Genomic DNA, 26,673 nt, shown 5'->3' with positions numbered 1-26,673 from the left:
GATAAGCAACTGATTACAGATGCACTGAGTGTCTGTTTGCCTGGCGCTCTACCAAAAAGGGTCGATTTAGTCCAAAATAATTACTGAGTCCCTAGGGGGTACAAAGGTACTTAAATCCAGTCCCTCCTTCTTTCTCTGATAGCGTGGCCCACTATCCTGGGCCTGTCCTCATTGAAGCGCTGAAGTTCCCGCATCCTGGGAATGCCCCTCAGTCCCAGGACACTGCAGGACAGGTGGCCACCTATGTGAGGTCCCAAAGGTCCGAGGAAACCACAACTCACAACAATGGTGAATGCTACAGGTAGTGCGTGATGCCGTGTCTAAAACAGAGACCCCAGCAAACACAGGACAATAGTGCTGTGTCCACCACGTGAGAGCCTGCAGTAAAGAAAAAACCATCAACACCGATCCTTCTCTATTTAAAAAAGCAGCACTTTGCCCTGACTGGCATGGCTCAGTGGGTTGGGCTCCGGCCTATAAACTGAAAGGTCACTGGTTTGATTCCCTGTCAAGGCCCATGGGTTGTGGGCCAGGTCCCCTGTTGGGGGTGTGTGAGAGGCAATAGATCAATGCACACTGATGTTTACCTCTCTCCTTTCCCTTCTCTCTTTAAAAATAAATAAATGAAATCTTTTAAAAATTAAAAGGAGGCTCTTTGTTTACCATGGATTTTTGCATTGATTTAGAGTTTTTCAAACATTGCATCAAAATATTATTTATGTTGATTACTGGATTTTGGAGCACTCCCTTGAGTTTCGTGCCAGAGGCCAGCACTCCTCTTGCCCCACCCTGGTGCTCACCGCAGAGGGCAGCCCTCAGTGCTGATCGCGACACCTCCAGATAGTCTGAGAGACCTGGGACAAATCGCTGGCTCCTCTGTCTGACTGTCCTCAGCCATATACAGAGAACAGCGGCCACACAGCCCCTAAGCTCCTTTCTAGGTCCATGGTCCGAGCTTTCCTGACTAGGTGTTCAGGAACTGAGGGGATCAGAAGGTAGACGGGGCCTGGGATGGTCAGGGAGGAGACAGGGAGGTAGTGTATCTTCTTGTCTAGTTTCAGAACCGGGGGGATATTTCATAGACAGGGGTCCAGCCCAAATAACGCCCCTTGTTTTTATTACATAGAAATCTTTTATCACAAAATCATAAGCATGTAGTACTGTGACATAACAACATCACACTTGAGCATATCCCATGACCTTGTAGGTGAAATGTTCACATTGCTGTCCATCGCCTGTGAGACATTCATGTACCCTCCCAACCACACTCAATGGCGTTACTTCTGCTGGGCCCCATGTGTTTTTATGACTTATATGTGAGTGTGTATATATATATTCGTGTGCATAATTTCAAGGGATTGGCTTCTGTGGTTGTGGGTCTGGCAAGCTGGAAATGTGTAAGGCGGACTGGCAGGGGCCGGCCCTACCGTTTACAGGTGGCCTTTCTTCTTCTGAGAAACCTACTGGTTCTTAAAGCCATTTCCCGATTGGATGAGGCCTTCCCTTAATGATGATCTTTTCACCTGAAGTCAACTGACTGTAGATGTTAACCACATCGACAAAAAATACCTTCGCGGCAACATCCAGATTATCGTTTGATGGAATAAGTAGGTAACATAGGTCAGCCAAGTTGACCCATAAAACTAACCATCACAAAGAGAGAAAATGGTTCTGAGAAGTTAGGTAACTTGTCCAAGGTTATCCAGCTGATTGGTGTTGAAGTGAGGACTGAAAATGTGCTACGTGTGACCACAGAGTCCTCATTCTCCCATGAGTCTTGTTGTGCCTGGGCCTCTGGGGACGTTCCCAAAGAAGCAAAGCAGATTTTTGTCTTTCTTTCTTTCTTTCTTTCTTTCTTTCTTTCTTTCTTTCTTTCTTTCTTTCTTTCTTTCTTTCTTTCTTTCTTTCTTCCTTTCTAATTGATGAGAGAGAGAAACATTGATTTGTTGTTCCACGTATTTGTGCATTCATGGGCTGCTTCCTGTATGTGCCCTGAGTGGGGATCAAGCCACGACCTTGGCGTATTGGGATGATGCTCTAACCCACGGAGCAAGTCTGGTTTCTTGACAACCCTGTGAGGTGGGTCCTACCATTATTCTGGGACGAGTGATAGGAAAATGAGGGCTCTGAAGACGCAAAGCCTTGTCTAAGATCACAGAGATTGTAAGCAATAAAGCTCACACTCAGACTCAGACAACTGGACTCTTATCTTCGGCCTGCCTAACCACCCTGCTGCACCGCTCAAGCCAAACTGAGCCAGACCGGCCCCCGGTTATCATCTGGTTGGTTTCCGCCAATTCCAGACGAGGAACGGAGAAGCCCAGGTGTTAAAAATGGCTGCACAAGGGCCGAGGCTCTGGGCTCCTAGCTCCTAGGCCATGGGCACACCGTCCTGGCCACCTCTCAAAGTAAGGCCTTGCTGGGGACCTTGCACGCCCTGCTTGGTCCTCCAGGTGCTATTTACTCAGTGAGGTGTGGGCTCTGCCTGGCTCCAGGTCTGTTGTTTGCAAGGTAAATGTCACCCTTGCCACACCAGTCTATAACCCCAGCCGAGGAATGGGAACAGAGACCGACTGAAAGAAGCATTCTTTTGTAGGTTTCAGACATCTTGACTTGAGTTTTCAGTTTCTGTCTACTACAATGCAAATCACTGACCGTGGGGGTCGCCTCAGAAGTGTCAGGTCCTAAAAGCAGTGGGCTGGGGCTTTCCATGCCTGTGTGCCCTCCAGAAGTCACAGGGGCCTGGGTTTCAATCCCAGTTCACCACTGACTGGTTGCATGAACTTGGGCTTAACCTTTCAGAGTCTCATCCTCCTCCTCTGAAACATGGAGTCAGTTGCAAGAATAAAAGAGACAATGGATGCCAATATCTCAATATCTTCGTGCAGTGCCCGGCACACATTCCATACTTATTAACTATTGTTCTTAATATTCACTTACTTTACACATCCTCACACCAGTTTTCTTGAAAATAAAGAAAGCATTGGAGTAAGGAGGACAAAAATAAGTCTCAATGTTCTTTGCTACTCTGATTTCCTATTACTTGGCTTCTTCCTTTAAAAGGTTCCAAGAATTTTTTTTTTAAGATTTTTAATTTATTTATCTTTAGAGGGGAAGGGAAGGAAAGGAGAGAAATATCAGTGTATGGTTGCCTCTCATGAGTCCCCCGCTGGGAACTGGCCTGCAACCCAGGCATGTGCCCTGACTGGGAATTGAACCGTGATCGTGTGGTTCGCAGGCCCACTCTCAATCCACTGAGCTACACCAGCCAGGGCAGAATTTTTGAAGTACACGTGAACAAGGAAGATTTTAATGGGTAAAGAGAGACGGGCAGATTTTGCCTTTCTCGGGAAAGCCACCCCCTATAGCTCAGCTCAAGACTCAGTGAATATCTTCACCTCTCTGATCAATTCCCAACAAGCGGTTCCGGTTCCTGAACCAGGATATGCAAACAAGGGCCCTTGCTGGCTTACTGGAAGGGAGGTGTCCAGGCAGGGCTTCCACATTTCATCAGGTGCACTCTCTCCCAGGAGAGCTGGTGACACCTGTCTAGCCAGCAGCCAAGGCCAGAAGACAAGCCCAGCATTTCAAGGTCCACAGGTCCTTTGTCCTTTATTGAGTCTTCAATTTAAGCAGGATACATTTAAGAAATGCCAACAAGGAAACAAGGTTGATTTATAGTTGCCAAGCCAAGGGAAGGGCAGTGAAAAAACAATGGGAAATAGAAAAGGTCAGTTACCTCATTGTGCAGAGCTATGAGGCAGGACAGGCGCTGGGAGCACAGCCTCAGAGCTCAGGAGCCCTGGATTTCCATCCCAGCTTCTGACCCCAAGAGGTAACCTCCGTCTAGGACTCCAAGGGAGGGTTATAATTCTGCCCAAGCTCGGACACTCGGGAGTCCCTTCTGGGGAGGGGAGAGCAAGGAAGGGGAGGGGCGACTACAGAATTTAAAGCCAGACAAGGGAGTGGGGTGTGGTGGGAAATCCCCTCCCTCTTTCATATTCCTGACTCCATTTTTAAAGACAAATTTTTGGGTTAAAAAAATTATAAAGAAGTCTTAAAGTGGGGTAAGGATGAAAGTAGGAGAGAGAAGGGATGTTCCGAGAGAGTTACAATAAGTAAACAGATATCCAGAAGGCTCTGCTTAGTCGCAGGTGTTAAAGATTGAATATATATTTTGTGTTAGTTTCAGGTCTTTTTAGCACCAGACGAACCATTACTGTTTTCCTGAGATTCTCTCTCCCCGGCCACGTGGCATCTAGCTTCTCTAGCAGGGAGGGGGGTCAAGGAGAAAAGGCAAGCTAAATCCCGTGCAAAGTCCTACTTATTCTTCACGGCCTACAAGAAGATCACCCCCTTTGTGAAGCCTTCCCAGGTGGCCCCGGGGAGGAGCTAGGCCCTGGCTCCTCTGGTACCACCACTAAGGGCTGATGACAGTTATATTGCATCAGAATTATTTACCTATCTCTGTTCTGTCCTAGATTCTACTTCCCTGAGAACAAGATAAAGATAGCACAGAGTTTGGGATGAAGGAATGACCCCAAATCAAGGTTTTTCTGGCCGAGGTTCTGTTCACAATCCTGGAAATACCAGTTTATTGCATGTGGACGCCTAGCCCTTGGGCATCAAATGTAAAAAACATCTTTGAATGCCAATGTTGAAGTTTGGAGATTTTCGGGGAGAAGCTCAAGTCAGTACAAAGGCAAATTGTTCTCTTGTCTCCTCTGACCCGTCTTCAATTGTGCTGGCACCTGGGGGAACGTGGTACACGTGCTCGATCAAGGTTCAGGGGGGGTCCCTTTAGAAAACTTTGTTTTCAATCCCCCCCCCAAATTTTAAAGTAAAAGCGAGAACCACACAATCCACTCTCTACAAATCTGAACAAATAAGACTTCTCCAGACACTGATTAGAAACACTTCAGTCCAGACATGTGTATTCTCATCCAAAGCTATTTCCAGGGCAGCTCTCTTCTTGACTCCTTTATCTGTTCCAGAGCGAAAGAAGAGTCAGACGTACATAACCTTTGAGTTGTAAAGTCACCTGGTCACCTGCAAGGTGAAGCTAAAGGACCCCCTGCCCCCACCGTATGTATTTCTGGGATGTTGAAGAGTCTGAGTTCACCCCCTCAGCCACTGCCCCTGTGTCTGCACAGAGCAGCCCCCTAGGTGGGCACCAGAGACTGTCCCCATGTACCACGGGGGCTATCCATGGGCAGGGAGGACTCACAAAGTTCATGAACAGGTTGTTCCTGTTGTTATCATCCTCTTCTAAATATCAAGGCAGAACTTCCTAGAATGAAGTTGAGTAGCTCAGGCTGGGATGGCCACCTTTGCTCTGGAGTCTAGAACTAAATGAAATAAGCTCCTTCCCACGTGCTAGGCTCTCTGTTAGGTTGCTTTCCTGCTCATTCCTGCCTCTTCCAGCAAAAACAAACAACAATAACAAAGGAAGCTCTTGAAGAGGTTCATGGTTTATTCTAGGTCATCCAGCAGAGCCAGGTGCTAACCCCTACCAGGCTCAAGTCCAGTAGTCAGTCCACTACCTCTCTGCTCCCCAAGAGGCTACAGATTGCTGCAGATACAGATAAGTATCTTTGGATACCTACTGTGGCTCCTAAGGACCGTAAAAAATGCTATGATTCTGCCCTGGGTTGTGTGGCTCAGTGGATTGAATGCCAACCTGTGAACCGAGGGGTTGCTAGTTCGATTCCCAGTCAGGGTACATGCCTGGGTTGTGGGCCAGGTCCCTGGCTGGGGGCACGTGAGAGGCAACCACACGTTGATGTTTCTCTCCCTCTCTCTTTCTCCTTCCCTTTCCCTCTCTCTAAAAATAAATAAATAAAATCTTTTAACAATATTCTGTAATTCTGAAAGTGCATGCTGGAAAATACAACTCATTTTCAAATCGAAAATGAACGTGTTTCGCACAAAACAACAAGGTCCCGTGTTAAAACTGCAGATCCCAGCTGCCCCCCCCCGACCCACAGCCTCACGCATTGGTTGTGTATAGAGCGGCTCCCATAGGCCCCCGGCACCCAGCGATGGCGCAATCCCAACTCCGCCCCTGCAATCTCCCAGGATGCTCACCAGTCTGTGTGTTTAGCAAACATTTTTGGCCCTCTGCTGGGAACGCTGTCCCAGGTCACAGCAACAGGGCAGATCACTGGCAGCCAGTGGCTAGGTCTGGCCCACCCATGGGTCCACGTTGGGGGAGGGAGCCACTGGGGAAAACTCACCTGGTGTCCATCCTTGTAATATTTTTCCTGCTTCATGGATTCCCATCCTTGCTTGGTATCGGTCATTAAAATTTTATACTTAATTAGAGACATTTTAAAGACTTGGACACGCTCTTGTTTCACTTAGCTTTCTAGGACCTGTCAACCTTCTTGGTTACCAAATATGGAAAGATGGAAGAAAAGATGAGATTAACAGTGGACTAAGATGAGTTTGGGAATGTCCAATGGCCTTAGAGTAAACTGGTTTTGGTGATAATGATACTTAACCTGAATTATGTGCTTTCATGGTGTTGCATGCTGTGTTAAATATATACTCTCGTTCAATGCTTGACTCTCATTTTACTGACAAGATAACGGAGGCTCAGAGAGATTGTCCCAGGTCACCCTAACTAGTATGTGTTTGAGCTACAAACCCTACCCCCATCCATCTGGCTATTTCATAATCCAAAACCCTAGTCGCCAAGATGTAACCATCTATTTTACAGGGTCTAGCAATGAGAGATGGGTGACCTCTGTCCCAGTGTTCTTAGAAGCAATCATTCTACTTCCCCTTCTGCTCCTAACGCTTTTTTTTTATTCTTCTCACATCCCCTTTATTCACCAAACCAAAGTTTGGTCTGTATTTTACCTGGCTGGATCTTAGAACCACATACATCCTGGCTGTTTTCATGAAAAAAAAAATGTGAAAGAACAGAAAAAGTACAACTTGCTGCCTTTCCCCACATGTACATCAAATGTACAAAGCCAGCCATAAATCAAAGAGCATATTTATTTACCTCTTTATTTTTAGTGTTGAAAATTGTTAAGCCATTCTCAAGAAAACTAGTCTCTTTTGAGCCAGGGTTGCAAAAAAACCTCACAGCATCAGCTAAAGGCAAGGCTACCTCTCCAAACGGGGAAGGCATTCAGTGGCGGCTACTGTGGCGTCAAAGCTTCAGACTGTGTATGTACCTGGGAAGGTTCAACTTGAGTAAATTCAACTCTTCAAATAAATACTATTTACGGAAATTAGTCATAAAACATTTTGTAATAACAGAGGTATCACACAGAAGCAATAGCAGAAACGCAGAGAAAAACCGCTCAAACCCCCGTGAAGCCCAGAGTTTCGTTAATAGCAACGTGTTGGTGTCGGTTTCTTCATTTTGACAAGCGTACCTTGGGCGATGTGAGCGAGCACCACTAGGGGAACTGGAACCGGTTGGGGGTCTGCGTGGGACTTTTCTACTGTCTTTGGAACTCCTCTGTCAATTTAAAATTACACCAATGTAAAATGTTTATCATTCATACATTTCAAAACCAGTGGAACTGATATTGATTCTAGTACAAATGCAGGGGCCTGCAGCGCTTAAACTTCAAGGAAAATAAAACTTGTTTCTCATGCCGACGTTGAACGTGAGTGTCAATAAAGGGATGGACAATGGAGAACCTTTGGGTTTGTGCTTTATGCAGAGCCACTTACCACTGTGGGTCAATGCCAAGTGGAAGAGAGAGGAGTGTGATATCTTTGCACTTTTCAAATGAATCTTTCCTTTTGTTGTTGTGCCCTTTTAGGCTCTGTTTAATTTACTGGGCACATGAACTATAGCCATTTTGCAGGAGCCAAAGGGGTATTGAATTTCTTAGAACGCGAACACGCACCAGTGAACTTCAGGAAGTGTTGCGACAACTCTCCAGAAAGGCGTGGGCAGCCTCGGGGTTGAAGGAACTAGGAGGATTTCCTGCTCAGTGTCTCAACTTTACTAGAATGGTTCATAAACGTCCTCCTTTAAAAAACATGTTGATAAAATTAAAAGCACCAGGATCATGAGTCCTAGTGAACCAAAGAACTCCACCCATTTCTAGAGGGTAACAGAGCCCCACGCACCCAGACTGGTTCCTTGGTTCTGACAAAGGTACCACGGCTGTGGAAAGGGACAGACGCCGAGGGAGCCTGGACCTGGGGGAGGAGTGTGCAGAGAACTTTCTGCAAGATTAAGTTGAAACTTTGATTCCATTAGGGGAAAAAAAATATTATAGAAACCTTTGCTCTTTGCTTTTTCGTATCATTGGAGGGTTTTTCATTTTTCTTTGTGAGAATATAAAAAGTTGTCTTAAAATTTTTTGCTTTTTGTCCTGGCTGGTGTGGCTCGGTGGATTGAGCACCGGCCTGCAAACAGAAAGGTCACCGGTTTGATTCCTGGTCAGGGCACACACCTGCCTTGTGGGCCAGGCCCCCAGGTGGGGCCGCTGCAAGAGGCAACCAGTTGATGTGTCTCTCAGGCATTGACGTTTCTTTCTCTCTTTCTCCCTCCCTTCCCCTCTCTCTCTAAAATAAATAAAGAAAATCTTTAAAACCTTTTTCCTTTTCCAGTTTAATTGCTGTTTAGAAAAACGAGCAGTGTGGTGCTTTCTGGCTGGACTCTGCCTCCTGACCACAGTGTGGGAGTTTATGACACGTGGCACCAAGAAACGGCGGGGGACGCACGAGTCTTTAAGGGTGAATGTCAAAATCACAGCAGGAGGGAGCAAGAATTCCTGAATTCTATTCCCGCTCTTCTCCTGAACCGTTCTGGAATCTGGTTAGTCAGTAAACGGAGGGACACAGAAGTGAGTCAGAGGCAGTCCCTGCCCTCAAGGAGCTAACAGTGTGATCTGGAGAACCCGGCAGGTGAGCGTGTACCAAGAGTCACAGGTGTTTTGCCGGAAGTCTGGGGAGAAAGCAGGTGGGGACAAAGCAGGTGCAGACTGGGGTGTTATTTGACATCAGTGTAGAACAATGGTTCTCAGCCTGGGAAGATCTTGGTCCCCGGGCAACATTTGGAAATCTGAGGACAATTTTGGTTGACATCACTTGGAGGATGGGGGCAAGATTCTATTGGCATCTAGTGGGTAGAAGCCTGGAATGCCACTAAGACCCTGGAGTGCACAAAACAGCCCCCTCAACAAAGAATTGCCCAGCCCCCAATGTCAATAAAGCCACTGTTGAGGGGGTTCTAAACCACAAGAAACTGTGGTTTAGACAGAAAGATGAGCAGGGGGTTGCTGGGCAAACTCAGGGGAAAAGGATATTCTGAGAAAATGACAGGACTGGAGTGTGGGACAGACAGATAAGCTGGGAAGGTAATCCGTAGCATTAAGCTGATTATTTCTTCCCTTTGAACTCAGTTTTCCCAGCCGCAGAAGAGTGATATTATGATGTTAAATGACTCTCTTCCTGGTATCAGAAGGAAGTACCACTGATAAAAAATGAGGTCCCTGGTGCCTTGGCTGGTGAGCCCCAGTGGGCTGAGTGCCGGCCTGCAAACCAAAGGGTCACAGTTAGGGCACATGCCTGGGTTGTGGGTCAGGTCCCCCCTAGGGGCACACAAGAGACAACCACACATTGATGTTTCTCTCCCTCTCTTTCTCCCTCTCTCTCTAGAAATAAATAAATTTCTCCCTGCCTCTCTCTAGAAATAAATAAATAAAATCTTAAAAAGAAACGTTATGTCTCTGGGACATACCTACTTTCAGCTGTCCTGCTCAAGCTTACTGGTTCCCCAGCAGTGCCAATAGTCCATTCAGAAGAAAAACAAAGACAGCATTTGAGAAATCTAACTTGGGGCGGTGTGGTAGTTAAGTTGCCTGTAAAAGTGAGGATTGTGTTGTACGGCTTGTGACAAAAGCCCAGCCACCATGGTATTAGTATTTCTTATGTAAGTTGGGATCTGGAAGTGGGCAGTTGCAAGCGAGGTCAGGGCTGGAAGGCCACTCCGTGATGCCATCAGGCGCCCGGAATTCTTTGGTCTCTCCTCGCTGACGTCTTCCCCACATGGCTTCCTTGTTCGCGCCTGCAAGATGTTGCATCTCCTCAATCTTTTGACCTTTCAGCAGCATTCCAGGTAAGAAAGAATTGGAGGAAAAGGGCCACAGGCAAAAGATGAAAGGCTTCCTGAGTCTTCTCCATGACACAAACTTTCCTGGAATCCTCTCTGCCTAGAATTTCCACTTATACGCTGGCCTGACCTGCATTATAGGCCTGTTTACAGCTCCAGGAGGACTTGGAGGCTGCGTTTAGTAGGACATTCTGAACCTTAAAACAAAACATTTTTAAATAAGGAAAAGAAGTAGAATAGAATTTTAGAATTAGAATTAGAACTAGAATTAGAATAGACGTGGTATAGGAAACTAGAAATATAGCCTTAGAGCATTAAAATGAACACATTCCAGGCTTTTGTTATAAGAACTCTGCTTTCAAGAAAATGGTATTATACAACAATATTCCAGGGGAATATAAAGGATGCTCTGTCTTTTAAAGTATACTTGAGACAATCTAATAATTCACCAATCATTAAAAAATATTGAATGCCCAATATGGACCAAGCACTGTACTAAACACAGAAGACCAGAGAAGTATAATACATGGCTTCTGTTCCTAATGAGCTTGTTGAAATTCAATTAAAAACATACAATGTAAACAAGTGAAAAGTTGGGTGACAATGGAAGCGTTAAATAACAATCTGCAAAAGTAATGTAAGAAAGCAGTCCAGTGCTGGTGGGAATGTAAAATAATGAAGCCGCTTTGGAAATCTGGCAGGGCAGTTTTTAAGAAGTTATACATACACTTACCACATGATCCCACAACTTCACTCCTAGGCATTTACATAAAAGAAATGAAAATGGGAAGATTTCTTTCACACAGAGATGTGTGTGTACACAAATGCTCACCGCCGCCTTATTCAGAAATGCCAAAACTTGAAAAAAATTTCTATTTCTAAACCTAAAACACAATGATCAATCTCATTCTTTAAGGGTAAGTGGGATCAGTCGTGGCCACTGTGGCTCAGACGGCACAAGTGTTGTCTCATCACCAAAGGATGGCGGGTTTGATTCCAAGTCAGGGCTCACACCTATGTTGCAGGTTTGATCTCTGGTCTGGGTGTAGGCGCAAGCAACCCCCAGTCCGGACATGCACGATCCTGGCTCTGGGCCTATATGAGAGGCAACCAGCTGAGGCTTATTTCTTGAGTTGATGTTTCTTTCTCACTTCCTCTCTCTCTAAAATCAAGGGGAAAAAATGTCCTTGGGTGAGGATACAAAAAAAAAAGAGTAAATGGGATCCAATCTTGTGAAGGTTTCTATTTTGAAAAAAGCACATATTTTTCGTTGGGAGGAAAGGTGTACTACTCAGATCTTTGTTTTTCGGCTCCATCTGTTGATTCTGACAGAGGCGTATGTGGGATTATGGATCTGCCATTTTCACATTTTGTTTTATACGTTTCAAAATTATGTCACTATGTTTCTAAAGGTTCACGACTGGCAACTTGTACCTGAAATCAACAGGAAACACCCTTCTCTGTCCTTGTTAATACCTTTGCTTTAAATTCTATTCTGTCTGATACTAATGTTGCTACATATGCTTTCTTTTTGGAAACATTTTCCCGATAAGCCACTTTCTATTCTCACGCTGTTTTGTTTTGATTTATGTGTCATCTCCGATAAACAGCGTGTGGCTGGATTTTGGGCTTTGCATTCAATCAGAGCTTTTCTCTTTGACAAAGAGTAACAGTCCATTCGTGTTTATTTTTTATTATATATCTGGGCTTACTGCTACTATGTTACTTTATGTCTTCTACATACTGTTTCTTGTGTTTTCCCCTTTTCTTAATTTTCTGGAATGATGGCTTGTTGTTCTCTCACTCTTGTCCTCTCTTTCTCTCTCCTAATGTTGTTTCTATTCTTCTACTACAATGGTCTTAGAACTTTTTTGTTCATACGATCCCTAAATTGATTTAGTAAAGGTATACACCTCCCATTTAAAATTTGGCATCTAAAATTTCTCATGGTAAGATTCAGTAGTGGCAAAGGCTGTCATTTCCAATGCAAATGAGAATATTGACATTGTAAATAAAACTTGTTTGTGTCACTGTCTTAGATGTGTTCAGTAGGATCTAAATACTGTAATTATAGCTACTTGCTCTCCATTATCACACATGTTTAAATACGAGCTGAGGAGCTGGCAAAGAATGTCTGTCTGAAGGTGGGGTTGGCATGTTCTGGGGCTGAGGATTCGACTAGCCGTTGCTAACAGAGTGGTCACATACATTTTCATACATGAGACTTTAGCAAATAAGTAAGCATTTCGAGGTTAATCGTCATAGAATAGAGTTAAATTATGAAAAGAGAGAAGGCTAAAATAAACCTTTTGGTGTTAGATTGGAACTGGAGTTTTTGCTGTGCACTCATGAATTTTTAATACATAGAGAGAGATATAAAAACAGGTATATATGTACATACATCTATTTCTATATCTTTCTAAATATGGGGCTATGTACACACATGCACATAAATAAGTTTCTGAGTTCTATTTACTGAAAGGACTTAGAAGAAATAACACCCCCAGTAGCAATAAGCATACCTAGTGCACTGATTTTTGTCACTAAATGTCATTCTCCACAAAGAGAAGTCAGAGCTTCCTGCAGAAATGACTGATTCCAGGGTTGGACCTGGGAAAGAATAGATGAATCTATAATATCTTTTTGTACCGGAAAATAAGGATGGGTTCAAAGAATGACCGGGATGTGTCGGAAAGGGGATATGTCAAAAACAGGCTCCCATACATACGACACAGCTAACCTTGAAGATATTGTGTTAAGGGAAACAAACCAGACGCAAAGGGACAAGCACTGTATGGTTCCACTTACATGAGGTAAGTAGAACAGGCAACTGGGAGGGACAGACAGTACAACAGAGGGGACTAGGGGCTGGGGGAAGGGAGCAATGGAGAATTGTTGGTTAATGCACACAGTGTTTCCGTTTGGGATGACAAAAAAGTTCTGGAAGTGGGTAGTGGTGATGGCAATACAACAATATAAGTGAATTAATTAATACCCTTAATTGGACATCTAAAAATGGTTACAACGGTAAATTTTGTTTTATATATATATATATATATATATATATATATATATATTTACTTATTTACTTATCTTTAGAGGGGAAGGGAAGGAGAGGAGAGAAATATCAATATATGGTTGCCTCTTGTGAGTCCCCTGGGAACTGGCCTGCAACCCAGGCATGTACCCTGACTGGTGTTATATATTTTTTTATTTAATTGTTGTTCAAGTAGTTTTCTGTCTTTTAATATAAATTTTACCCCAATAGAAAAGGGAAAGGGCTTCCACTGGCCAAGTTTAAGATAGTTTAAGGACCGAAATAAATAATGTAGTAATAGATTTAAAAAATTCATTGATTGATTTGAGAGAGAGAGAGAAGAGGGGAGGGAGAGAAACTGACTTGTTGTTCCACTTGTACATGTGCTCATCGGTCGGTTTTCCTATCGGTCAGTTGCCCTGACAGGGATGGAACCCTGATGCAGATCCCGGCTCCTGGGGTCTGCACCAGTGTGGATGAGACACAAGACATGTTCACACAGACTGCCGAGTCCTGTGGAGGAAAAGGGACAGCACGGCTTCTCTCTCAAGAGGAGAAAAATCTTCGGAGTGCCTAGACCATTGCCTTAACAAGCTTTTATTGGGTTCAATTTGCCCAGGAATACTGGGTGTATATGTAAAGCTCACTGATCATTGTCAGGCAGAAATGATTAAACAATAGATAGCATTCAAAGGGCTCTGAGGGCTATTTCTGAGTCAGGACCAGATAGTTAAAGGGCCATAAAACTTTGGGGAGCAAACTCATTTCCTGCTTGGACCCTTATTATTTAAATTGAGGGTATTAGCAAAGTAGGTTTCATAGGATTTCATGCATTCTTTCTTAGGCCTGATCGCCCTAGGGAACCTGCCCTTTCCAGCACAGGGCAGTACCCACCACCAGCATTGTTTCAGGCTTAAGTCAGGCAGGGGAAGTAAGGCAGCCAAGAGATTAGGAGACTTCTTGCAGACAGGATGAGGACTCAGGCTATGTCAAAGCTGAGGGGTGAGGGTCCATCAGCCCCTTTTTCTATAGCCCCTCAAGTCCATCCCTGGGGGCCCCTTCACGACCATGCCTATCTCAGGTCCTCCCTCTTTTAGGGAATCTTACCTGTCATTGGCTAACAGGTCATCCACCTGGGGCCAAGCAAGGTGAAGAGAAAGCGGGCAGAGGTGGTGTCCCTACAAGGAAGATAAGCTTTGTCTCCTAAGTGGCTTGTTGTCCCAAGGTCCTTTTCTCAGCCTTAGCCATGGGCAGGGGACAGGGGGGTGGGGGTGGGGTGGTTACAGCTTCTGAAAACAGGTGGGGCAGTTCCCAACAGAACCCATAACCTTTGTGTATGGGGAAGATACTCTAACCAACTGAGCTACCTGGCCAGGACCTGTGGTAATAGCCTTTAACCCACAAAGTTAAATAGGACTCCATGAGTTGATGCTGAAATCAATAAATATATAAGAAGGGGAAGTTCTGGCATATCATAGAATTCCAAATCATAAAGACTGAAGGAATTGCGAGGAAATCATTATTGCACTAATTTAGGGAAGAACCGTCCTCAATGAATCCTAAAACTGGTGGGTGAAAGTCTAACGCATACTAGGAGAGTTAGGTGTGTCAAAATGTCCTCCAGAAAATACTTGTTAGTAAGTATAGTAATGACTAACTTCACAGTGGAGAGACTTGGCAGACGCCATCTTAAGCAGCTGGTAAAGTCAGTATCTCTGGTTAGGGGACAAACGAGATCTCACGCCCCCTGATAGGATGCGCTGAGCGGAACGTGGCCTCACATTTGCAGCAATCCTGCCCAACACGCATAAGTCGTGAGGTGACACTAAACGCATCGAAACGGAGGGACATTCTACAAGGTAAATTGGTCTGTAAATTAAAAAAAAAAAAAGGTCAGAAAAGACAAGGTCTCAATGGAAGGACATTAACAAGACACGGTCGTCACCATATGCAATGCTTGAACTTGAACCAGATTCTAGACTATAAAGGGCATTATTGGAACAATCAGAGAAATATGAATGGAATTTGGTGATTGATAGTGATACTTTATCTATACATATGCTAATTTCCTGATTTGGGTGGTGGTATTGCTGTTATAAGGAGAATATTCCTTGATTTTAGAAAATACATAAATATAGTACTTTAGGAGTAACGGGCATCATATCTGAAATTCATTCATAAATGGTTCAGAAAAATTTAAATATATAAATGACATATGTATATATACATATATACATACACAGAGAGAAAGACTTATAGACAAATGCAGTAAAAAGTTCATGGGAAGTCCAAGTAAGGAGTCTGGGTGAAAAATATACAGGAACTATTATTCTTGCTTCTTTTCTGTAAGTTTGAAATCATAACAAAATCAAAAGTTTACTTTTTATTTTTTCAATTCTATTTTGTTGATTATACTATTACAGTTGTCCTGATTTTTCCCCCTTTGCCCATCTTCCACCCAACACTTCCCACACTCTCAGGCAATCTCCCCACTATTGTTCATGTCCATGGGTCAAGCATATAAGATCTTTGGCCACTCCATTTCCTATACTGTACTTTACATCCCCATGGCTTTCCGTAACTACCTATTTGTACTTCCTGATCCCCTCACCTCCTCACCCGTTCTCCTCCTCCCCCATCCAGCAACCTTCCAGCAACTAACTTCTTTTCTTTTGCTTTTAAGAGTCTCTCCTTATCTTTAACCTTTGGCCTTTCAATAATGACGTGTCTTGGAGTGAACCTCTTTGCATCCATCATAATAGGGACTCTCTGCACTTCCTGGACTTGGATGTCTATTTCCTTCACCAAATTAGGAAAATGTTCTTTCACTGTTTTTCCGGATACGTTTTCAATTTCTTGTTCTTTCTGTTCTTCTTCTGGCACCCCTATAAGGAGAATGTTGGACCTCTTAAGTTGTCCCAGAGGCTGTTTATACTATCCTCATTCATTTTTTTTTTTTTGGAGTCTTTTTTCTTCTTGTTCTTCTGCATGGTTGTTTTTTGGTTCCTCATGTTACAAATCATTGATTTGATTCTCGGCTTCATCATTCTGTTGTTTCTCTGTAAATTGTTCTTTATTTCAATTAGTGTATCCCTCGTTTCTGACTGGATCTTTTTATGCTGCTGAGGTCCTGAGTTTCCTAAACATTGTTAAACAGTGTTTTGAACTCTGCACCTGATAGATTGCTTATCTCCATTTTGTTTAGTTCTTTTTCTGGAGTTTTGGTTACTTCTTTCATCTGGGCCATGGTTCTTTTGTCTCCTCATTCTGGCAGCCTCCCTGTGCTTGTTTCTAAGTATTAGGTAAAGCTGCTTTGACTCCGTGTCTTGGTAGTGTGGCCTAACGGAGTAGGTGTTCTGTAGGGTCCAGTGCTACAACTTCCGATCACTCAGGCTGGGTACTTGAGATACACTCTGTGGACTGAGTACACCTTCCTATTGTAGTTGAGCCTTGATTGCTGTGACCACTGACCACCAACCTCTGCCCTCCATGGAGGATCAGCTGTGCAGGTGCAGTAGCTGTCCACTGGGTGAGCTGGCCCTGGGGCCGAAGTCAGCCCCTACCTATATTTTGCCTGGGGCACCCTGCCTGAGTTATAAAGAAGTCTGAGATGGCAGCTGCTCATGCTGGGTTTGACAATTCCCAGGTGAAGTCAAGCTATGACTCTAATCTGTCTACCTCTAGGGTTTGCTGAAGCCAGCTGTTGCTTGTTCGATAGGATTTAGGGGCCAAGATAAGCCATTCTTATGGGAAAGCAGCTAGGGTGGCCCAGTAAATTGGGTGGGGTAGAGCCTCTGAGAATCTCCATGGTGGGTCACACTGTGTTAGTCAGGTAGATGGAGTCTTAGATATGGCACCAGCCTGCAGGCTCTGTGGGGGGAGGGTTCAGCAATGGGTCAGTGGCCTCTGTTCGCCCCAGCGTCAGACACTTCAGTCTCTCCTTGTATACCAATGGTGCCCCTCAAGCTGCCACCCTGGTGCTGGAGCTCAGAGAGAGTGAGTCTGAGTAGGTGAGTCCGTGTGTGGGTTCCCCAAGAGGAACTGCTTAGGGCTCCAGCAGCCTCCTCCATTGACTCAATTCCTGCTGGTTTTAGCCACCAGGAGTTGTAGAGATTTATCTTCCTGGTACTGGAATCCTGGCCTGGGGCCTGGTGTGGGTCTGGGACTCATCACTCCCAAGATATTCCTCCTGAATTTTTATCCACGTGGGTGTGGGGCCAGCCTGTTCTGTATCTGCACCCCTCTTACCAGTCTGGATGGATATGGTTTCTTCAATTCCATAGTTATTGGACTTCCATTGAACTTGATTTCTGATGTTCCTGAGTGATTGTTGTTCTATATTTTAGTTGTAATTTTGATATGGTTGTGCAAAGAGGTTGTCCCATCTTGACTAGAAGCCTATACAAAATCAAAAGTTTAAAAAGGTACTAACAAGTTCTTTTATAAGAACCTGTAATTTTCCTTTCTTTTTCTCTTTTAAGTTGTATTTCCATTCAACTTTATAGGATTTTATTCCAATGTAATATAGTTCTCACACTTAAAAGTCTATTCTTGATTATCTAATAGGCTATCCTGAAAAAAGTACATGTATTTAAGTATTTAAAAACTTTCTTCTTATTGTAAAAATAATTCTGCATGGAGCTATTATAATTAAATTAAAATAAGATAGAGCTTATTAAATTATAAAGTTTATCAAAACAATATACATTCCTAATTTTGATGAATAATTGTTAAACATAGAAAGTAAAATTATATTGGAAATATATCTTTGGATTCATGTATCAATGGATTAATAGTACTTATTGCTAGAATGAGACAGGATTTGGCATCACTTTCATTTTATTTTTCATTACAACAATTTAAGTGTCCAAAACCATTATTCATAGGGCTAAGAGGATGAGGGTGGAAGGCATTCCGTTTGAACAATGTCCTTCAATTGTTTGAACATCTTTTGAGTTGGAAGCCAAGTCACATAATGATTCATCACCCAACATTTTTGTATTGAACTCGCAGCTGACAACTCAGTTTTGTCTTCCTTCCATTTTGCTGAAAGCAAAGAATGAGAACCGATGGAGTTGGGAAGGAATTTGATACTCGGTGATGAGGGTCATTTTTTTTTCTTCTCAATCCCATCACAAATAGCTTGCCTGGCCTATTTGTTTGGAACCCCAGTGGTTTTTCTGAGTCAGGACCAGGCACCTCGGAAAGATTCAGCAGGAGTGGAAGGCGGGTCTCCCCTCTGCAGGGTCCAAGAGTGGTGACAGGGAGAAGAGAGGCAGGGAAAAGAATCTGCTTCAGAGACACCATTCTCAGGCCTGTGCATCTTGGAAAAGAGATTTTATGCATGTGTCCACACACGTGGCTTGGAAAGTCTCTTTGTGCCCTTAGGGGCACATGCACATTAATTCAAAAATCACTGTGAACACATCTATTTATTGTAATAGTGTCTGTCTAGTATTGATCATTATGTATATCTTTTCACTAAAAGGAGGCAGGAACCTTAACACACTTTTATTGACCTTCCTTCTCTCTGTTTACCTGGGCCACCTTACACATTGAAATATCACCTAGACCAGGGCTAGCCAATAAAATATAGTGCAAGACAAAAAATTTAACAACTTTTAAAAAGAGGTAAAATTAATTTAAAAAAGCAGTTTAACTCAAAATATCAAACAATCATTTCAACATGTAATCAATATAAAATCAATATTTTACATTTTTTATACTAAGTCTTCGAATCCACTGTGTCTGTCCTTCATGTTTGCAGTGCATTTTAATTCAGAGAAGCTACATTTCAAGTGCCTAACAGCCACACATAGTTAACTGACTGCCGTATTAGAGTGGTTCTTGAATTTTAGTTTCAGTCTTACTGGGTTTTGTATTGTTGCATTGACGCTTATTTAGACTTAATGATTTCCTGCTTCTCATCATTTAATGATTTCCTGCTTCTCTTACAGTTCACCAAGACTAAGAACTTTGTATTGCATATACTTTAGAGCTCTTATCACCAGTGCCTAGTAAATGCTTTAAAAGGCTAATGGCATCTGATGCAAGAAATGGTCAGATTAGTCTTACATGGAGGATTTGAAACTGTTCAAAGGTTTGCATGTGAGTGCTGGAGACTTCATAAATAGCAATCTGCATTGAGTCAAATTACTTTAAAATGGGCATGATTTAAAAAAAATTTTTTTTTCGTGAAAAGGTATTTTTTAAAGATTTTATTTGTTTATCTTTAGAGGGGAAGGGAAGGAGAGTGGGAGAGAAATATCAATGTATGGCTGCCTCTCATGTGTCCCCTACCAGGAACTGGCCTGCAACCCAGGCATGTGCCCTGACTGGGAATCAAACCTCAATCCTTTGGTTCACAGGCCCTCGCTGAATCCACCGAGCTACACCAGCCAGGGCTGATTTTAAATTTTATCAGAAAGATAAAAGCCTTAAACACAAAACTGGGGGAGTTGGTTTCAACATTACTTTACTACCTGGTTAAGCAAGACCAAAACGAAATCCATCCAACTTTTCTCCTCTACACCAGCATCTCGGGCCTTCTCCACATGGTTGGTTACTCACTATGTTATGGAGACCTCATGCATTATCTTCTTATGCCTAAATGATTTAAATTTCTTTTTAGTTTTACCGGGATTTTTTTTTCACACAGTGCCAGACATTCTCTTGACCTTCACAAATATTAACTTAATAAATAAAAGGTTGCATGACAATTACATGACTTTTCTCAGAATGTCTTACAGCTTTCCAAAGGGTCCTTTACCCTTAAACGTGCAGTTTTCAACCAGAAGGAAGTCCAAAAACTTCTCCTGAAAGGCCTGGGAGACGTGACTCTATTACCCTTGCAGGTACGTTAGGACCCACGTAGCTCAAGGCTGACCAGAGTTAAGGAGGCATCCTTCTTTGTCCTGGGGAATCTGGGATCACCACCACCTCTTTTCCTGTCCATAGAAGCAGCATATGCCCAGGAAGCCGTGAGCTGGGCCAGCTCATTTTAAATAAATTGTCACTGATTTCACTTTGCCAATTTGGAAGAAGAAAATACGTGTTGGGAGGCTTCATGGGGCACCCGTGGGAATAACAGGAACTGTGCCCCTGTGAAGGGCCTACATATCAAGCGATTGAATTTAGTCCCTTCTTCCCATCCTGTTCCCTTCACACCAAAATATAACTGAAGAACTAATCCGACATACTAACACTGTAGAATTGCCTAGAACTAACTCTATCTTTTCACTTTTTGCAGATGTTCCAGTCACTGGTTAGGAGTTCACTAATCTTTGCCTCCCTAGAATTTAGAACTGTGCTGAACAGAGGAAACAGTAACTACTTGTAGTACTTTGTGACTCTAGGGAACTTAACAGTTTGTTATTTGCTTCTAAAAAGTAAACTTACACGTGTGAGGTGCTTTCTCGGGGTTTTCCATGTTAGTATTCGTGTGTCTAAATCGGTCCCTAACTGGGACCCGAGGACCCGAGGGTCCCGAGGACCCGTCTTTCTCAAGGCCGTTCTCCACGCCCCCAACTCCTCCACCCCCATCACACCGCAACCGCCGCGGGGCATAAACCTTGAACTGCCCTTCATTTCTACAAATGAAATTTTTTTTTTGTCCTTAAAAAGGTTACATACTCTCATACTAGAAAACTTAGAAATGCAAAGAAAAAAATGAAAACACATGTATTCCTGCCACTCGGAGATAACATCTATCGTTTTTATTAAGCCCTTACCATGAACTAAAAATGCGCTATCTCATCTAAATAAAGGCTCTTATTTTGCAGAATTTCTTTACAGGCTTTGTTTTTCAACTCAAGGCCCGATTCAGTTCTCTCTCGACCCTCCGTCCACTCGGTGGGGTACGAAGCGGCGTAGGAGTTAAAATTCTACCAGCCAGCGGTAACAATCTGTTCGGGTAAAAATTCCTGTCTGGAAGTCTCTCGGTTTGGAATTAAGTCGTCATTTCGAGTAAATATGCGTCAGCCTAGGGGAAAAACTAGTTTGCTACGGAGACTCCACCTAGCCCCAGCCATGCGGGCTCCCGCACCCGGCCAAGACTGGGTCCTGCCGGTCGCCCCAGGAAAAAATGTCGCCCGCATATCCCAGGAGAAAGAGCGCCGCCCCGCTGGACACTTTGGCTCCGCCCCCACAGGGCGCTCAGAACCAATAGGTGACGAGATTTGTCGTGCGTCACGCGGCGCTGGCCAATCGCGGGGGGCCACGACCATAGAAAGGCTGGGGCGGCAGAGCCGGGAGGCTGGGCGGTGGCAGTACGCGTTCGTGTGGACACTCTTGGGCCATGGTAGTGGTGGCATCCGCGCAGAGCCCGGCCGCCGGGGCTCCCAAAGTGCTTCTTCTGTCCAGCAAGCCCGCCGCTGCCGCCGGAGCCCCGGCCGGCCGGAATGTGCCACTCATGCTGCCGGCGGGCCAGCGAGGGGCCAGCCCAGAGGCAGAGAGCGGGGGTCCAACTCAGGCACGAAAGCGACAGCGCCTCACACACCTGAGCCCCGAGGAGAAGGCGCTGCGGAGGTGGGCGAGGGATCCGGGTCTGGGACCGGATCTGAAACCGGGACGGGGGTCTGGGTCTGGATTGGGCCGCGCTCGGGCGCCCTGGGCCCGGCCAGTCTGGTGCCAGCGTGGCGCGGGGCGGGACAGGAAGTCTGGACGGACGGGATCCACCACGCTGAGTTGAGTCCGGGCTGCTCAGGTCTTTTTATTTCCTTCTTTTCTATCTCGTTAGAGATGCCTAGAGCTGGGTATGCAGGCACCTGGGTTCCAGGCCCCTTTGATGACCACAGAAGCAGCTTTTCTGAACTTGAAGTCGAGTAGCCTCTCAGTTTACCTACTGTATTTTGAGGAGCAGCTGAAATGACAGCTATTGAAAGGGCTGTGAGCTCTGTGTGGGTTTCTGGTCAAATTCAGTCTCTGCGTCCTTAAAATGGTAATTGCTTCATGAGGTCATTGGGGAGATTAAGAGGGCAATGCCCATTATTTAACTAAGTAATGTTAGTTCTTTTCTGAGCCGCGTGCACTGTGTGGTTTATTAAGTGCCTCTTCCGGCAGACGCGGCTCTGGCCTAGGATCGAGGATCCAGGACTGCCTAGGGTCTCAGCACTGCCTAGGGGAAGGCGTCAGCCTCTACCCTGTTTGAGCTGTGCTGGGGGGGAGAGGGTTCATGTCATTGCGCAACTGAGGCCTTCACTAGATTTAGACAGTCCTGGTTGATCCCGGTGGAGGGAATCGGAGTCAGGAAGCAACCGGGGAGTGGAAGAGGGAGGAGGAAATTTCTTACGTTGCAAGATGAGTAATATTTGTGTCCAGCCCCCGTGCTGTGGCCGGAATGGACTGAGGTGGATGACGCAATATGGGAGAGAATAAAGCAGTTCTTCGCGCTAGATTGAAAGAAGGCTGTATTTTTGTTTTCTTTGAGTGAGGGGAAGAGCCCGAAGTGTGTTTTACCATCATTCTACCGTACACTGTAAACTGATGTGAAAACACCAGCTGGCCACGTTTTCAAATAAAGATATAAATAAGGTTTGAGATGACTCAGTGTGGTATATCCCTTCTGTTCCTAGGAAACTGAAAAACAGAGTAGCAGCTCAGACTGCCAGAGACCGAAAGAAAGCTCGAATGAGTGAGCTGGAACAACAAGTGGTAGATTTGGAAGAAGAGGTAAAAATACTTAAGGCTAGACTCTTTCATCCATTGTAATACCCTTGCTTGATAAATGTTCTGGTATTTGTTGCCCATCCCAAGTTGTTTCAGTCCATTTAGAATAAAACTGAACCTGTAATTCAAAGTTTAACTAATCTAAGCGAGGGTAGATGGGTAGTTGGTTAAGTGGTGAAGTTTGGTGAGACAATGATCGACCTTCTGGCCTGTGGTGCTAGATCTGTTTCAAAGCTGGTGAGTTACAACATTACAACAGTGTTTATCGAGTTGGTACTAAGCAGTTATTAAGAGTAGATAGGAAATCATTGCTTAAACTTGAGCCCTCTCCTGGCTTGGCCAAAGTCCACTAACGGTTCTCTGTCCCTTTTAGGGTCCACCTAGTCTTAAATTGTTGCCAGTTACACATCCTGAATACATAAGGATTATTTATATTGTTTTTATTTCTTGTTTTACACATTTTGACTTTATGGTCCACTTTTATAATTACCTGCCAGTTCAAGATAGGAGTTTTTTTAAACATTTAAATTAAAGCTACAAGTCACCCTTTAGGGTGAGGTCTGTATTGGTTGGAGGTGTCTTATTTGTGACCCCCATGAAATGACCCTTCTTAAATAACTTAGTGATTAGGACCATGCCTTCTAACACCTAATATGAACTGAATAAGCATAGTTTTTCCAATATAGAAGGAAATTCATTGTAGTGAAACATCATCTGGTGTATTCAGTGAAACATCATCTGATGTTTTAATAGCCTCTTATGCACTTTCTTCCAGAACCAAAAACTTTTGCTAGAAAATCAGCTTTTACGAGAGAAAACTCATGGCCTTGTAGTAGAGAACCAGGAGTTAAGACAGCGCTTGGGGATGGACGCCCAGGTTCAGGATGCTTCAGCAGGAGAGGAGGAGGAGACCAAGGTAGGTCCTTTTTTGGTGTCATATGTGATAAGTTGCCTGGTTCTAAATGACATGACCAGACCTTTTTCTTTAATGACATTTATTTTCAATTGTGTATTGGAGTACTCAGTCCTAACAATTAAGTTACATGGTTCTCTAACAGTAAGTACTACCAAATGTTGCTAGCCAGTAAGATGTGCTAGTATTAAGCAGAATCAGAGTAAGAGAGCCAGTCAAATCTGACTTTGAGTGTTACTAAATTTACAGTAGCTTTTTGATGAATACGAATGAGTAGGGAAAGGATACATTTTCATAGTGACATTTCTTTACAGCTTTTAGCCCCAGCTGGTGTGGCTCAGGGGATTGAGTGCAGGCCTGTGAATCAAAAGGGTCTCTGGTTCAGTTCTCCTTCTAGGGCACGTGCCTGGGTTGTGGGCCAGGTGCCCGGTAGGGGGTACTCAAGAAGCAACCACACATTGATGTTTCTCTCCTTCTCTTTAACAACAACAACAAGAGATTTATGGCTTTTAATCTTTGGATTCTGTTAACTTCAGTGACAATGCTTACATGGTCTAAGATCGACAGTAGGGCTGTTCTACTCTGTGAAGGTAGTAGTATTCAAGACAAACTTTAAAATAATTACTATCAAAAAAGATTCAGGGCCTAAATTTACTATAGTATTCTATTACTAAGGACATTATTACTGAGACTGTCATTTAGGGCATTATTTAAAAATATCAATCCTAGCCCTGGTTGGTGTGGCTCAATGGGTTGGGTGTTGTCCACAGATTGAAAGGTCACCAATTTGATTCCCCGTCAGGGCACATGTCTGGGTTGTGGGCCAGGATGTGCGAGAGGCAACCGATCAATGTTTCTCTCCGTCTTTTTCTCCCTTCTCCTCTCTCTGAAAGTAAATAAATAAAATCTTAAAGAGGACTATTAATCCTGCTTGAATCTTTGGGGAGTAAAGAATGTTTCATAGCGTATAAAATTATAATGAAAAGTTAGTCTTACTCCCTTTTCTCATCTTTTCTTGAGGAGGACTCAAGAAAATGGAAATAACAAAGGTAAGGGAGAGATTTCAGCTCTAAAGATTAGTTTTCTAACTTTCTTGAAAGTTGAGAATCACGTTCCCTGTGGGCATTTTTCCTTGGGGATTCTCAGCCGTGGAGCAGTTTACTCACTTTGGTGTTTCCTCTCAGGGGGATGAAGTGAGGCTGGTGGCCGGGTCTGCTGAGTCCGCAGCACTCAGACTACGTGCACCTCTGCAGCAGGTGCAGGCCCAGTTGTTGCCCCTCCAGAGCATCTCCCCGTGGATTCTGACGGTGTTGACTCTTCGGACTCTGAGGTAGGGGTTATCTGGATTTACTGAAGAGCTGTAGGACATGTTTGATGCCGTCTCTCTAACCAGACAGATGAGGGTATAAGTTAGCTTGGGTTGGGTTAGGAGTGAACATCTACCACCTTCCTGCTTCCAGGTGATCCCAGGTGAGTGGATTGGGTGGTTTGCAGAGGTTATCATACAGCATGGTGATGAGTTTGCATTGTGGAACCCAGTACTAAGTATTTGAGGTGGATTCCCAGATGCAGTCTCATAGTTGGACTCCATTTATTTTTTTCTTCTTGCAGTCTGATATCCTGTTGGGTATTCTGTTCAACTTGGACCCAGTCATGTTCTTCAGGTGTCCTTCTCCAGAGCCTACCAGCATGGAGCAGCTCCCAGAGGTCTACCCAGAAGGACCCAGTTCCTTACCGGCCTCCCCTTCTCCATCACTGGGGACGTCATCAGCGAAGCTGGAAGCCATTAATGAACTGATTCGTTTTGACCATGTGTATACCAAGCCCCTAGTCTTAGAGATCCCCTCTGAGACAGAGAGCAAAGCTAACGTGGTAGTGAAAATCGAGGAAGCACCTTCCAGCCCCTCAGAGAAAGATCACCCTGAATTAACTGTGGCAGTGAAGGAAGAACTTGTAGAAGATGACTTCATTCCAGAGCTGGATCTCCCAGATCTGCTTTCATCCAGCCACTGCCTGAAGCCATCTCCCTGCCTGCTGGATGCTTACAGTGACTGTAGATATGAGGGCTCTCCTTCCCCTTTCAGCGACATGTCCTCTTTGCTTGGTGGAGACCATTCTTGGGAGGACAGTTTTGCCAATGAGCTTTTCCCCCAGCTTATTAGTGTCTAAGGAATGATCCACTACTACCCTTTTCCTTGACTATTACACTGCCTGGAAGATGGCAGAAGGGGCTTTTTGTGCTTCATTCAAAAGCCAAAGTAGAAGGTACATAGCAAAGAATTTGTCTATTCAAACCTCACAGGTCACCCCAGGTATTATCTCTTGACATTCAGCAGTGCAAGGTACTCCACTGTAGTACAGTAATGCAGAATTACAGCTTTTGAGGTTGTACCTTTATCTTAAGGGCAGCAGTTTGCCCTAAAATACTTATGTAGAGGACGTTAGACAGGGAATTTATGAACGGCCCTTTGTCATTTCTCTTCTCAGCATCCCAGGCTTGCCTCCAATTTTAGGTCCTTTAGTTTGCTTCTGCAAGCAAAGAGAAACCTACCTGAGGGGGCTCCTTTTCCCTCATGTACAGTTCCAGTAAAGATCAAGAATCTTTTATTAAGCTATAGAAATTTACTATGTAAATGCTCAATGGAATCTTTCCCTGCTAGTGTAACTTCTGAAGGTGCTTTCTCCATTTATTTAAAACTACCCATGCAATTAAAAAGTGCAATGCAGTGTCTTTGTTCCTTGATTCTTTTTTTTTTTTTAAATATTTTTATTTATTTATCTTTTAGAGGGGAAGGGAAGGAGAGAGGGAGAGAAATATCAGTGTATGGTTGCCTCTGCTGAGGACACACAATGTATCGTGTGTCCCCTGCTGGGAACTGGCCTGCAACCCAGGTATGTGCCCTGACTGGGAATTGAACCGCGATCCTCTGGTTCGCAGGCCCGTGCTCAGTCCACTGAGCTACGCCA

The 26,673-nt window shown here is 44.2% G+C and overlaps 2 protein-coding genes and 1 long non-coding RNA gene across 3 annotated transcripts in view; 2 read left to right on the top strand and 1 right to left on the bottom strand.

The window, feature by feature from the left end:
• The window catches only part of ZNRF3 (zinc and ring finger 3), a 198,283-nt gene extending 178,127 nt beyond the window's left edge, over positions 1–20,156 (bottom strand). The window contains exon 1 of the mRNA XM_037052420.1: positions 19,974–20,156. The gene's annotated coding sequence lies outside the window, so the exon portion shown is untranslated. The remainder of the gene's footprint in view (positions 1–19,973) is intronic.
• Positions 3,505–4,631, top strand: LOC118991256 (uncharacterized). Its single transcript, XR_005067376.1, has 2 exons — positions 3,505–3,835; positions 4,482–4,631. It is a non-coding gene; the product is annotated as an uncharacterized LOC118991256 (long non-coding RNA).
• A 1,211-nt stretch (positions 20,157–21,367) lies between the features above and the next one.
• Positions 21,368–26,433, top strand: XBP1 (X-box binding protein 1). Its single transcript, XM_037052421.1, is given in 6 exon segments — positions 21,368–21,653; positions 22,700–22,796; positions 23,569–23,709; positions 24,891–24,950; positions 24,953–25,036; positions 25,318–26,433. Coding segments are annotated over 6 exon segments (1,170 nt in total). The 5' UTR covers positions 21,368–21,423; the 3' UTR covers positions 25,876–26,433.
• The last annotated feature ends 240 nt before the right edge of the window (positions 26,434–26,673 follow it).

The sequence above is a fragment of the Sturnira hondurensis genome, unplaced genomic scaffold, assembly GCF_014824575.4.
Source record: "Sturnira hondurensis isolate 20B ecotype Veracruz unplaced genomic scaffold, ASM1482457v3 Scaffold0007406, whole genome shotgun sequence".
In the NCBI taxonomy this organism is placed as follows: Eukaryota; Metazoa; Chordata; class Mammalia; order Chiroptera; family Phyllostomidae; genus Sturnira; species Sturnira hondurensis.
This window is presented reverse-complemented; position numbering and strand designations above follow the sequence as displayed.